We start from the raw sequence: 13,208 nt of genomic DNA on the forward strand, positions 1-13,208 counted from the left end.
CCCCTTTTCCAAACTCGCATGTATTGTTTTGCAGCAGGTGGCGAAGAAAAAAAACAAACTCCCAACACTTAGTACAACAATGTCGGCACCTGGGTAAATACGTAACTGGACCTGTCTGTCAAGATTAATTAAAATATTATATACAATATAATGTGATGGCACACGAGCTTCTGCTTTAATACTATTTTGGTGTCATAAACATTGCCATGGCTAGCTCTGTTCTTATCTTGATTCTGCTGCCATAATTTATACTGTGAGGGGGAAAAAACAGGTTACATGATTGTTCTCCTGTTCTATGGCTGTTCAAATCAAGTGATCCCCAATATTCCTCCATTTTGATGAAAGCTATTTGATTTGTTTTTTGTACAAAAAAAATACTACATTGATTTGGAAACAGGAAGCAGAGTCTGAAACTTTGTCTAAAGTCACCAGGCGCTGCAGTTATAATACATTTAGTGATGGCACAACGGAGACGTCTGTGTTAGCCATGCTAACCAGTTAGGCTGAGTTTGAACTAGTTTTGGTAAACACAAGAAAGCGCAATGCAACTCTTGATGTTAAGTTGCAGAGTTTAGAATGTGTCGTACATTATATTGTCTATGGCTTGATCTTGCTTGCGTTGCTTGAATACATCGTCTCTTGTATGCGCACTTCTATCCCTAAAATACTCCAATACATACTTGTGTGTAAATATACACTGGTGATGCGCCCTCTGTCCACCTCTGCAGGCTCTGTCTCCAGAAAAGCAGAGCCTCCTCCCCACAGGAAAAAAAAAAAAAAAACATTCAGTAAATGTGCACTGTGCAACTTGTGCCCATCCATTAAACAATTTGGGTGCTGACAGTTTGAGCAAACAGCACCTCGGAGCGTGCACCTCTGGCACCATGAAAAATGCCCAGTGGTTTGTGGTATGAAAAAAAGCAACAAAAAAAATACAAACGTCTGGTTCAGGAGTCTATTCTGAGTGGAAGGTTATCGCTTTAAATTACGTTGGACAATAAAATGAGGTGTCGTTAGTTTTCAGACGGGTTACGTACGTGTGAAGACGGCACGAAGAGAGAGGGCTTACCTTTATTTATTTTTTTTACCCAAGTGTTGAGGCAGCAACAGCTTCACAGCTCTCTGGCCAGAGCCACCCTCAGTAAAAAAAAAAAAAAAAATAAAATATATATATCCCCCAAAATTTTAAAAGAAATGCTTTAAAAGAACAACAAAACAAAAGAGAAATACAAACGCAGGGAATCCATAGGTTGGAAGATCCAGACGAACAATGTAAGAATAATCCTTCTCTCCGCGGCGGCGCTCAGCCTCTTCTTCTCCTCCAAGCTGCCAATGAATTGAGAGAAAGGAGGGATTGTGTGTAGGGGAAAGAACGAGAGATTGTAGATATAAAAAAAAAGGAGGTGAAGAGAGGCTTAGAAGCCCGGGGTGGGGGTGAGGAGGGGATGAGAGGATCAGATCCGTACGGTGGACGACGGAGGGATGGAGATGGTTAATCCTTTCCTTCGGATCTATCCCCGAAATGAATGATATGTCCTGTCCGCTGGCTTGCGCGCTGCCCTGCGTTTGTGTGTGTGTGTGTCGAGAGGCGCGAGTGTGTGTGAAATTGAGAGCGAAGGAGAGAATGCGTGTGTGTGTGTGTGTGTGTGTGTGTGTGTGTGTGCGGGAGGGAGAGAGGGAGAGAGAGAGAAGAGCGAGAGGCATTGGGTTGCTGCCGTCGTGTGCTCGCCCTCCTGTGTGTCGCTATGTTTGTGATTCCTGCACTCAGCACGCGTCGGAGTGCGTGTGTGTGTGTGTGTGTGTGTGTGTGTGTGTGTGTGTGTGCCGTCTATTCACATGTTCACTTGAGGGCTCCCTCTCTTTCTCTCTATGCTGTGTCTCTCCATGCGAGTGAGTTTGTGTGTGTGTGTGTGTGTGTGTGTGTGTGTACGCGTGCGTGCGTGTTTGTGCCCCCACCTCCTGTTCCTCCCTCTTTCCGTATGTTTGTGCAGTCGTGCATGTGGCAGGAGAATATCTGTGTGTGTGTGTGTATGTGTCTTGTCAAATATAGTAACATTAGTGTGTGTGTGTGTGTGTGTGTGTGTGTGTGTGTGTGCTGCCTCTGTCTGCCTGCAGCTCTCCCACTGTGACAGGGAGAGGATGAGGGAGGTGGAATACAGAGAGAGTGTTAATATGGCAGAGTGGAAGCCAAGCGAGAGAGAAAGAGAAGGAAGGGAAAAAAAAGAGGGGGAGGACGGTGAGAGGAGGGATGTTTGTTGAAAGAAAGATAAAGGTAGGAGGATGAGGAGGAGGAAGAGGAGGACATAGAAGGAGAGAGAGGACAGGTTGGCGTGGAGGCAGACGGCGGGGGAGATGGGAGATAGGAAGCGATAGCGGCAGCGGGGTGGGGGGGAGGGGAGGAGGAGGAGGGAGATCAGCTGATTCGAGCGAAGATGAGAATCTCCCTCCGCCACATGGGCTTTTCTCCTCCCTCTCTTTTTACCCCACCCACTTGCTCTCTCTCTCTCTCTCTCTCTCTCTCTCTCTCTCTCTCTCTCTCTCTCTCTCTCTCTCTCTCTCGCTCTGCTCTCGCTTCTTGCTCGCCCCGCTCGGCGGCTTTCATTGCCATCCTCCTTCCCCCCTGTGGCGGCCCGTTGTAACGGCTGGCTTTGTCTGCGTCCGCGCGCGCACGTGTGTGTGTGTGTGTGTGTGTGTGTGTGTGTGTGTGTGTGTGGAGCGCGTGGATGGAGGCGCTCACATGTCAGAAGGTGTGTGAGAGCGTCTCACTGTCATCTGTCACAATTTTTTGGATTCAGGAATTCAAGAATTTCATTTTTGATTAACTTTTTTCATCAAATCAATAGCAAAATAAAATGTAAATTAGATTTTTTTTGTTTTTTGTTTTGGTTTTGTTTTTTCAATCATATGATATATTTTCCAGAACCAGTCTGGCCGTGAACTGGTGGTTTCCGCCATGTGTTTGTTTGCACTCGGCATGTAATTACATGGATTTGAATCCTCGCTGTCACACACACGCATTGTACAGCTAACGAGCATGTGAGTGATTTGGCTGCGTGGCGCGACGCCCCCCCGCCCCACGTATGACGGCGTGTGGCTGGGAGGAATCTGCCTGCCTGAGTTACATAAGACATGTAAGCGGCGCCGATCTTGGAGCTGCTGCTTCCAGTTCTATAGGACTCAATGTATAAATCCGGCCAATGGGAGCCCTCGACAGGTTCCTATTTGATTTGGTTTTCTTCACCTTCTGTTGTTGGTGTTTTCCTGGTCCAATCAGCTTCAGGCTTATGACAGGAGACCAGGTAGAAGCTACCAGGGCTTGTGAGCGATGGCTGCTGCTTTACTGCCGCTAAAGAGATGATGCATTTTTTTTTTTCACTTTAATTACAGATTATGATATGTATATGTATCCGTATTAATTTTACAAACGCTTGTGCAGCAGGATTTTAATAGCCTCTTAATGGAATAATACCGGACTGCATCGCTAGTACACGGTGTGCTGCACTTGCAGTCGTGTGAAGGCAATTTAACTTGAGTCGAAGACAATTCATTACATTAGACTAATAAAAGCAATAACAGCCTCCGAGCCCAGCCCCCCACACCCCTCCCACCACCCAGCCTATCTGCTGCTTGGCTTAAGCAATCCATCTCGAACAAACACACTGCGAGTAACATTAATTCAATTCAATTTCTGGCCAGAATCAAATTCTTCTGCTATCTGCTCCAAGTTCTTTTCTCCGCAATCTGCTCCCAGCTAAGGATTATTTGTGATGGAGGAAACTCCTGTTTGGAGTAGTGATGTTTTGTGTTTTAGTTTCACGCGCGGCATCATGTGAATCACTTCCCTCCCCCACACACACACACACAGACAGAGGAATTCACTCGGTGTTGAAAACTAAAACAAACAACAGGAGCATTTGAACCCACTAAGACGATGTTTAGTTTTGAGGGGATGTGCAAATCAGATGACAACAATAATCATCCGCCCACACCTTACATTTTCAAGCTGGTCATACTAGGACAAAAATATATTAAAAAAAACAACAAAAAAACATTGGACGGTGGAGATGTGTTTCAGACTATCTGGCTCGCTGTTTACTAGCCAGCAGAACCTACATGCGCACCTTTTCTGCGTTTGCACACATCACTGTCTGTCGCCAGGTCCACAGTGGAGCGCAGGCCAAATAATAAAAGACTGGTCAGAAGCCCAACCACACACACTCACACACACACACACACACACACACACACGGACATGCGGATGCACAACGTGAACACGACTCCTCCTGGTTTCTCGTTCAAACGTGGGTGCTTTGCTGGCTTCGCCGGCCCTGAATGCGCTTCCTGTGGAACAGAAATGCGTCTGGGCTGCCAGTAGCAGCTGCCAGTACTGGCTATATAGGACACGCTGCTCATCACTGGTTATGAAATGATGATTGGCTTGAATGACAGGAGGAGTGGCAGTTAAAAAAAAAAAAACACATCACGCCATTAAAGCTTTATTTGCTGGTTTTGCGATGCTGCGGTGCGATGCTCTGCATTAGAGAGCTATGTTTTTTAGAACGGTAATACATAAAGTCCTGGCATGTGTGTGTATGTGCCTTTGTGTTTTCCCCAGGGGGCAATTAGTCCTCTGATTAGTCCTTCCCAGTGTCTGGAGGTCAGGGTAGCAGGAGCACCGCAGTGAGGAAATGTTTCAGTGACTGAGAAATTACCCGCAGATTCCCCCAGGCGTAACGAGGTGAAGCACGTCTGCATCGAAACTGTCCAGAGAAACTCTACTAATGCTGCTCCGCGGAGTTCGCACTTTGCTGATTAATTGTTTTCAGTCCCTGTTGCTGAATGTTTCTGCAGTGACTGATGCCCACGATTTCCGACTGGCGGGCAATTCCACTGCATCGCCTTTGACTGTTTACTTCTCCGTCTGCAGGGAAAAGATCAGAGGCTGCTTGTCCAAACACCTGTTCTTCTGATTGCAGCTTCTTCTTTGTCACCCTCCTCCCCCCGCCTCTCTATCAATAAATTAGGCTGACTGGTGGTGGATGGTGGATATCCACATAAAATTCGAGGACCTGATGGTAATGCTGCCTGTCGAAGGTCGACAAGATGAACGATAGTTGACATCACGCTGAGCCGTTCGCTTTTGCCCAGCATGCAACTTTAAGAGCTCAGGGTTCCAACGGCAGAGAGCACAGAGAGGTGAGGGCGATTATTTTTAGCCCTCTGTGGGACGCGTCCGCTTCTCTTCGTGGCCAACGTCTCGGACAAAGAGGCCTTTTGGCTCTAGGGCGTGTCGCCCGTGCCAGCGCCTTTTTGCCAAAGTGACTTTTATGGTCGATTTGGATCTCTAAATTTTACAGGAAGGCACCTCGAGAACAAATGACGGCTGTCAGTATTTTTTTCTCTCTCTACAGTTTCACCCTGGGCTCTCCTTTCTAATAAAGTCATCCTCTTGCAAGTTAAGAATATGGCTTTATTTGTTATCTGGGAGGCAAGATGAAATTCCAATTTGTTGCCCGTGATATTGATGATACATGAGTTCAAACGCGGTCTCCCTGCATTCATCATAAGTTGCCGCACGCGAAATTGCTCCGGCTTCCCACTTTCTTCCCCTTCTCCTTCTAAACCAATTCCGCCTCGTCCTTCATCTCTATCTCTCTTCGGCCCCCTGACCTGGCTCCGTAATTTACTGTGCCGTTGGGTGGCTGTCAGCGGAGATGAATCTGCGCTGCTCTTTGTATTAACGTTGAGTCTGGCGCGGCACGTTTGCTGCAACATAATTCCTTCACGGAGCAGGTAAACCCAAGGCTCCATCCATTTCACAGGCGCACGTCCGCAGGGGCACCCAGATTGTAATTGTCTATGGCGCCATTGAAGAGTTATCTGCGTCCATGTTCCCATACATCAGTGTTTTCTGTTGGCCACGAATCAGCTTCTTATTGACTCGGGCCCCTTTATGGCCCTTTAGACAGTTTGGCCAATGAGGTTTGCGGTACTCAGAATCAGTGGAAATCCATTTCCTCGATGCTCTTTTTGTCCGCAAAGGTTTTTTATTTCGCACAGCTCTGTGTTTGCAGGTTTCTGCATTTTCTGTTTTTTTTTTTCCTTTTCTCTTGACAACTTGCAAGATGCATTTGAAGCATCCTGTGGGTCACTTTGTTTGGAGGTGGTTTCCACCTCGTTTTTAGACAGATGGCTGGAAGAGTGCACATAAAACAGGAGCCGACATCCGTCTGGGGTTCTGACCTGCTGTGCTTTAAGGGAAGTTAATGTGTGCGGCCGGCTTCGTCTGTAGTGAGTCCCCCCCCCCACCCTCCGCCCCCTCCCGACACACCGTCCTTCAGCCACGGGATAAATTAAGTGGCGCTGCGGATTATGAAGCATTTCAGGCGGGCACACTCGCACAAAGTTTATCCCCACAGAGAGAGTCATTAATTTGACCGAGTTGATTTGTTTTGCAAGGCCCCCGAATTCATCGCAGCCAGCCAGACAGATGGTGGAGAGGGATTTCCTAGACGGGAGGAGAGTGACGTGGCCGGGCAGCGGGGGGGGGGGGGGGGGGGGGTGCGAGAACGAGGAAGGAAAACATCTGGGAGTGGACGGCAGGAAGGGGAGGACAGAGATAAAAGAAGGAGGACACAGAAGGTGCAGAGAAACAAGGACACTGAGTTTGGCCTGAGGGCTGGCCAGCACTGTCTGTAATTTGAGAAAAAGACACCAAATGAAGACAGCACCTCTGCAGTACTTGATTAATAATCAAATTGATTGATTAGCGAACATATTGTTTGACATTGAGAAAGAGCCTCTTAGTATTTTTACTTTGGGGTTTGTTCAGAGGACGGGAAAAAAGAGCTACCAGCGTTTACCTCTTGAACTTTATGATGAAATGCTGCGTCGCTGTAACGATTGCTGCACTGTTTCCCTACAGGCCCCGAGGTGATGAAAAAACAGAAAGGGATTTGGATTTTAGTGGGAGTAAATTTTGCATATGGTGCCATCCCTGGCTGCCAGAACAAGTTATCTCACAGCCTGCGTTGGTGCTAAAAAGGACAATTAGATGAAGAAATAAATAAAGAAATTCTCTCGCAATAAAAGTGAGATTATGAAAGAGTGACGTGTGCACACAAACACATGCTTGGAACAATCAATCGCCCGTCATTAAGACGGTTGAGTGGATCATAGATTTTCTTACCCGGCAAGCGCTCTGCGGTTCGCGCTACCTTAGCGATGTTGCCACTCTTCATCCCGTTGCTTTATCATGAGCAAAAACTGCTGTGTTAACACTGGGCACAGGAAGAAGGGCCGCAGCAGGGTTTTTTTTTTTTTTTATTTTTTTAATAGCGGTTCGCTTGATTCTGCGCCGCGCTCTCAACACACACACAACACAAACACCGGACCTCGTTCCTGCCTGCCTCTCCTCCATGAATGATTTAGTGAGCTTGCCTCCGACGGGCCTGCAACGAGAGGCTGGGAAACTGGGTTAACTTAAGGTAGGCTCTGCTGACTGAAGTCCACACACACAACACACACAGACACACACACACACTCATCCATACAGCATTTTGCCCCTTTAACTGTCCGTCATTTTCTTTGGCTACCATCCAGCTGCTAAATGGCGGAAGGTGGGCATTTTTTTTCTTAGTTTTTTGGTCCCAGCGTTTTAAAAATTAAACAGACCTGGTAGCGTTTGAGTGCGCGCTCGGCTTTGCCCGCGAGCGCCCCTGTCTGCATCCTGCACGTTTCAAAAGTTGTGCGCCGGGAAGTGAGAGACGTAGCGAGCGGAGGAGAGGAAGAGGCTGAGGAGGAGGTGGAGGAGGCGGAGGAGGAGGGTGGGGGAGGAGAGTTGAGTCATCGTCCTTCTCCAATCGCAGCCCTCTGCCTGTTGCTTTGGTAACGTGATGTCAGCAGAGCCTCTGGCCGCCGCCGCCGCCGCCACCGCCTCCTCCGAGGTGAGCCGAGCCGAGCCCGCGGCACTGCACGGGCGTGTGTCCGTTGCGTCGTTGTTGTTGTCACGTGGAACGTCTCAACCGGAGACTCTGTGAGATTCAGGGGTGCAAAAGTGCCAGAGTGACCCCCAGCATCAGCTCGGCCTCAAGTTTCTGCTGCAGCCCCTCGAGTCCACGGAGCCACTCGCCGTTCCGCGTTGCCTCTTTACCGACACAAGGACGCCAGCTTCAGCTCAGTTGCTGATGTCAAGGATTTCTATTCAGTCCGTTATCATGATTGACTGCTGTCCAAAATGAATTGCTGTATTTCTCTCCCTCCCTCCCTCTCTCTCATTTTTTTGTTCTTTTCTAGATCATTGTTTGTTGCCTGGCAACATCAGCTTATTTAAAACACTCTTCTAAAAAAAAAAAGTCACGGGATCTCGTTGGCTTTGTTCAACACAAGTGGCAGTGACTTTAAAGAAAAGTATTCCCTTCTTTTTCACTCATTGTGCTTCAAAAGAAGGGACATCTCCACTGAACGAGGATGTGCTTGGAGTTCTGGAATTTATTTATTTGATTTCCTGACACCACAGCTGTTGTAAGAGGACTATTTGAATCCCCCCAGCCCTGGGCATGAATAAAGTATCTTCTCTATCCATCTACCTAAAAAGATGTGAGATCATGTAGCACACTGGGCCGATTGTTTTTCTGCACCGCTCTATGCTGAGCATAAGTGGATCATAACAGGTGTTTTGCAATCCTGGGGTTTTTGCAGCAAAAGCTTTGTTCTCGCCCGTGCAAAGCAGTATTCTGCATGTTTTTTCCTCCTCTTGGATTAAAGTGAAACTAGTTTAGGCATTGTGCAAGGATATTACCGCCGCGTAATCCCAAATGTTGTTGGGTGACTGCAATAACACAATTTGCAGTTTTAAAATGCAGTTGCACGTGGCAGAATATTCATGCACCGTTCATTTTGTGAATATGATGCTTTCATTGTGTTTTTAGTTAGTTACACTTAATAATAACTCTTAATAAATAATGAATCATCTGTCAGAAAAATGTTCTGCAAACAGTTTCTCATCTTGTCTGGTGCGTGCTTGACGTTTCTCTATTTTAAACTGCAATGGTGTCTTTAATTATCTGTGCGGAGACAAAGGGAAGGCTGCCGGAGCGTCGAGCCATCCGTGATCTCTCCGTGTGACTGGGGCCGCGTCTGCGCGTCATTGTCAATGAAAGGAGGAAGAGCCACAGCAGCAAAAAAACAAAAAACAAACAAATAACCGTCCCCTTCAGTCTGACAGACGCGTTCGACTTGTTTTCAAACGGCGCTGTTTCTGACGCAGGACTCCGACGGGATGTGTTTACCCTTTTATGCGAATAATTGACGGTTTTGCTCGGCATCTCTTCGGGCGCCAGTGGATTCTGCTCGAGGTGGCCTGACACGCTTCTTGATTTGACGATGTTGAAGAGTGCGTTCGGAGAAATGAGCGAGGAGAGAGTTTAGTGCAGGGTGTTTGTTTCACATCAAGTCATTATGCGAAAGAGGCATCGGGCATCTCTGGGATTCGGAGCCTAATTTTAAAGGGTGACGCTTGAAAGGCCCTCTGCCAGCCCTGTCCTACCTCTCTGGCCACCTCACCTCATTGATCCAATCAAAACATTCCATTGATGACCTCTATTTAGCACACTAATGTGTTAAATTAACTTGCTTTCTCATGTTTTTTCCTAATTATAAATGTTCCTTGTCACCAAAACCAGTTTTTATTCAGTTTTATTCAGATTGATTATTTATTTCCCCTGTGTTTTGAACTCTTCTGTATCTGTTTCCATCATCTTTTTGCTCAGTTTATTCATTCCTTTCTTCTTTTTTTTTTTCTTTCCCACAGTTTAATTTTTCCTTTCCGGTCCTCGTCCCCCCCGCGTCTCCCCTCCTTCTATCTGGTTAGCGTAACAACCAATTAAATTCGTCGCTCGGCTTCCTTGGATTTCTTTATTTATTTCCTTGTTAGTTCATTTCCTGTTGAAAGTGCTCTCCGCTGTGATTGGCAGCTCACACTAATTGCGTCCCAGCACTGTGAGAGTGTGCGATACGGCCTCTTCACACGGCTTTGCACGAGTTGCAGCGCTCGCCGCTCATGCAAAATCTCAAGGAAACAAAAAACCCTATTGTTATGCTCGCACACACGTCCTGTGATTCTGTGTGATGGTTTTAATTAGATTCTGGCCTCCTCGTCTCCGACAACGAGCCGAGCCAGATTACTGCTGCCTTCCGCGGCGGCCTTCCACGACACTTTATCTGAGATTACGGTGGGGAGAAATGAATTCAAGGTCAGCGCTGGCAACCGTGGAGGACCTCTCCTCAAGAATGCCTGCGTGGGAGAGGCCGCTCGAGTGCCGGATCAAAAGAATTCACTGATCTGATGCAGGAGAAGGAGAAGCTGAATCATTTTTATCTGCCGCTTCTAATTGGAGTGGCCAGACTGCGTTTGCATGAGTGCGAATCTCCTTCCTTGTTTATGTCATGTTCATCCTAACACAGGGGTGGGCTAATCTTTCAACTGCTGGGCCACAGTGGGTTCAAAAATTTGACAGAGGGGGCTGGAGCAGCAGCAGATGTGATCCACCTCATGGGAGGGAAAAAATCTATGGGATATGAAGAAAACATGTTGTTTTAATGTCTATTGAAAATGAACCATAGCAAAGTTCCAACAAAATCAGTGTCTTTGAAGCCGCACAGTGTTTAGCTCTTTATTGAAATGACGACTGAAACAAGTGATCAAATACATCTCTTTTATGACTTACTGTTAATATATTTTTTTCAAATTCGGCGGGTCGCATGTGGCCCCTGGGCCGTAGTTTGCCCACGTCTGTCCTAACGTGTTGGCATGTACACAGAGAGAAGCACAGAAGTTTCTAGAAATCAGGATTAGGGATAAGTATTGCCAAACCAAAACCAAATAAAAGCGTATTTAAAAAAGGATCATCACCAGGTTTAAAAAGTTCCACATGAAGATTGTGATAGTGTCAGGGAAAAAAAGGAAATGAGAGAAAAGACAACTGCGCGTGTAAGTTGGTCTCTGTTTGCAGAGATTCTGAGCGTCTCTTTCCTGGACATGTGCGAGACCTATCGAGCAGAAATAACACCTCCTGCGTTCAGCTGAACAAACATTTCTGTCGACGTGACTGGAAACAGGCTGCCGCCGCTGCCTGTGAGCACATTTCCTCCCGGTTCATTCTCACTCCACGATCCATAATTCATCCCTAAAGAGCATTTTACAAGCTTTGTTGCAGGTGTGTGTCGGAGTGTTCCGGCCTGCAGCTGTCTGGTGGCCGGGGGATGAAGTATAACTTTTCCGCTATAGCGCCACACGTTGGCTTTCTTTCACCCCTTCGCTAAAATTTAAATGCGCTTTACACTTTTGTTGCCTCAGAATGCCTGCTGTGCACTTTGATATATTTCAATTGTGTTTTTCTGCTTCGGGCAGCCATGGGGACCCAGTACCCCCCATTAGAGCGCTAACTCATGAGCACATTTGGTTTTAATGTTTCCACTGATTTTACTTTTAATGGCCGCACACTGCAAAAGGGCTGGACATGGTTCCGCACAAAACAGCAGATTTAGCCCTTTGCTTATAGCTGCCATGCAAAAACACCAGATTGTGAAGCAAAAGCGTTGAAATGCATCCATCGCTACTGGATGAAACATGTCAGGTCCAACCTGAATCACCAATAAATAAACCCATCAGCGGTTTAATGAAGCTTTTCTTGCCTCTGGGACTGCCCTGCAAATAATTATTATGCTGACTGTCATAATGGCGTGCATGCATGCATGCATGCGTGTGCAAGCCCCAGTCTGAATGTGAAGATGTGAGAGCGGGGAGGTGGGTGTGTTTATTTGTGCTTTGTGCATTGTGAGCAGAGCCGAGGCTTTCCCTGCACGGCCGCAAAGCCGAGCGCGCCGGCAGGGGAGGGAAAAAAAAAATTGCTGAGTCTTTGATGCTAAAATGAAATGTCATATCTGCCCTCGTGGCGTGAGAGCGTGCGCGCGTGTGTTTATGTGTGTGGGCATATGCAGGATGCGTGTTCTGGGAACTTGTGCAATTACTGTCCACCCTTCTTTGCGTTAGCGCGCTGGACTGAAAATGCTGATGGACGAACGGCACTAAGCTGACACAAGCAATCCTGCCGCCCCTGTTTTGCGTGGACAAACGTGCAGCGGCGTTCTAAATCTTGTCTTAATGTTATGTGACTGCAAGTGTTACACACAGAGGCAGGGGGGCAGCCATTGCACGGACGCACGCGCCCCAAGAATAGAGTCCGGTTGAGAGGCTCACAAGGCCACTTAACGTAAAAAGGATTTTCATGAGTTGAGTTGTGAAGCTGATCTGTACTGCGAGTCCTCTCCGGCTGCTCCTCCGGCCTCAGAGCCAACAGAGAGATAAGGTCTCCCATGCACCCAGGGACATTAATCTCCTCGCTAATGTTCCTTAATCTAAATGGCTGGAATTAAAGTTTCCCTCCTCCTCACCCTGCCCGTGACTGCGGCTACGACCCAGGACTCACTGCTTTAGCGGAGCCTGTCCTCACTGCCGCCGCTCTGCTAACTGTTCTGTTATTAATTCTTTTCCTTTTTTTTTAATTTTTTTAATTGTTACCATTAGTCCTGCCAAGTGTTACTACTATCTGCCAGCATTAGCTGCCTACTGGGTGCCACTTTTCAGTCTTGATATGCTTTCACCATCTTTGGTTATTGTTGAAGAAAAAGGGAAAGCAAAGGTTTGGATAAAAATTTTCAGTCTGAAACTAAAATGAAGACATTGCAAAAAGTTCTTGAATGTTGATAAATTAAAAAAAAAAAAACCTGAGTGATTCTCTTTGGATTTCTTATTTGTTGTTTTATAGCAAAAAGCCCTTTAACAGTGTCTCTATAATATTCAGTGTAAATTTGTTTGGTTTTTTTCTTGATAAAATAGCTCAGATAATGGAAACAAATGAATGAAATGCTCAAAACTGTACCAGTGAAGCCCAGTCATTTGGCTGCCACATGTGTTTCCCAGCAATTTGTCAACAATGTCTGATAAATTAGCCTTTAACAGCATCCAATTACCTCCTGTTATCTGTTTCTTTTTTTTATGGTTGCTTCCGTGTTTTATTTTGTAGACCAACTCAGTCCTCTCCCTTTCTCTGCAGCCATTGGGGTCCAGATGACTCTCAAGGCAATGGAGTCCCGATTCTGGGCCATCACTGCGCAGGTAGGTCAACTGTTAACATGTTAGCATCAAT

At 46.7% G+C, this 13,208-nt stretch overlaps 1 protein-coding gene across 1 annotated transcript in view; it reads left to right on the plus strand.

Moving 5' to 3' along the window:
- Positions 1-13,208, plus strand: part of cacna2d4a (calcium channel, voltage-dependent, alpha 2/delta subunit 4a) — a 63,618-nt gene that overhangs the window by 41,470 nt on the left and 8,940 nt on the right. The window contains exon 30 of the mRNA XM_076030150.1: positions 13,116-13,177. Coding sequence (XP_075886265.1) covers positions 13,116-13,177 — 62 coding nt within the window. The remainder of the gene's footprint in view (positions 1-13,115; positions 13,178-13,208) is intronic.

This window comes from Nelusetta ayraudi, unplaced genomic scaffold, assembly GCF_046127955.1.
Source record: "Nelusetta ayraudi isolate G7.1 ecotype Tasmania unplaced genomic scaffold, CSIRO-AGI_Nayr_v1 ptg000027l, whole genome shotgun sequence".
Classification (NCBI taxonomy): Eukaryota; Metazoa; Chordata; class Actinopteri; order Tetraodontiformes; family Monacanthidae; genus Nelusetta; species Nelusetta ayraudi.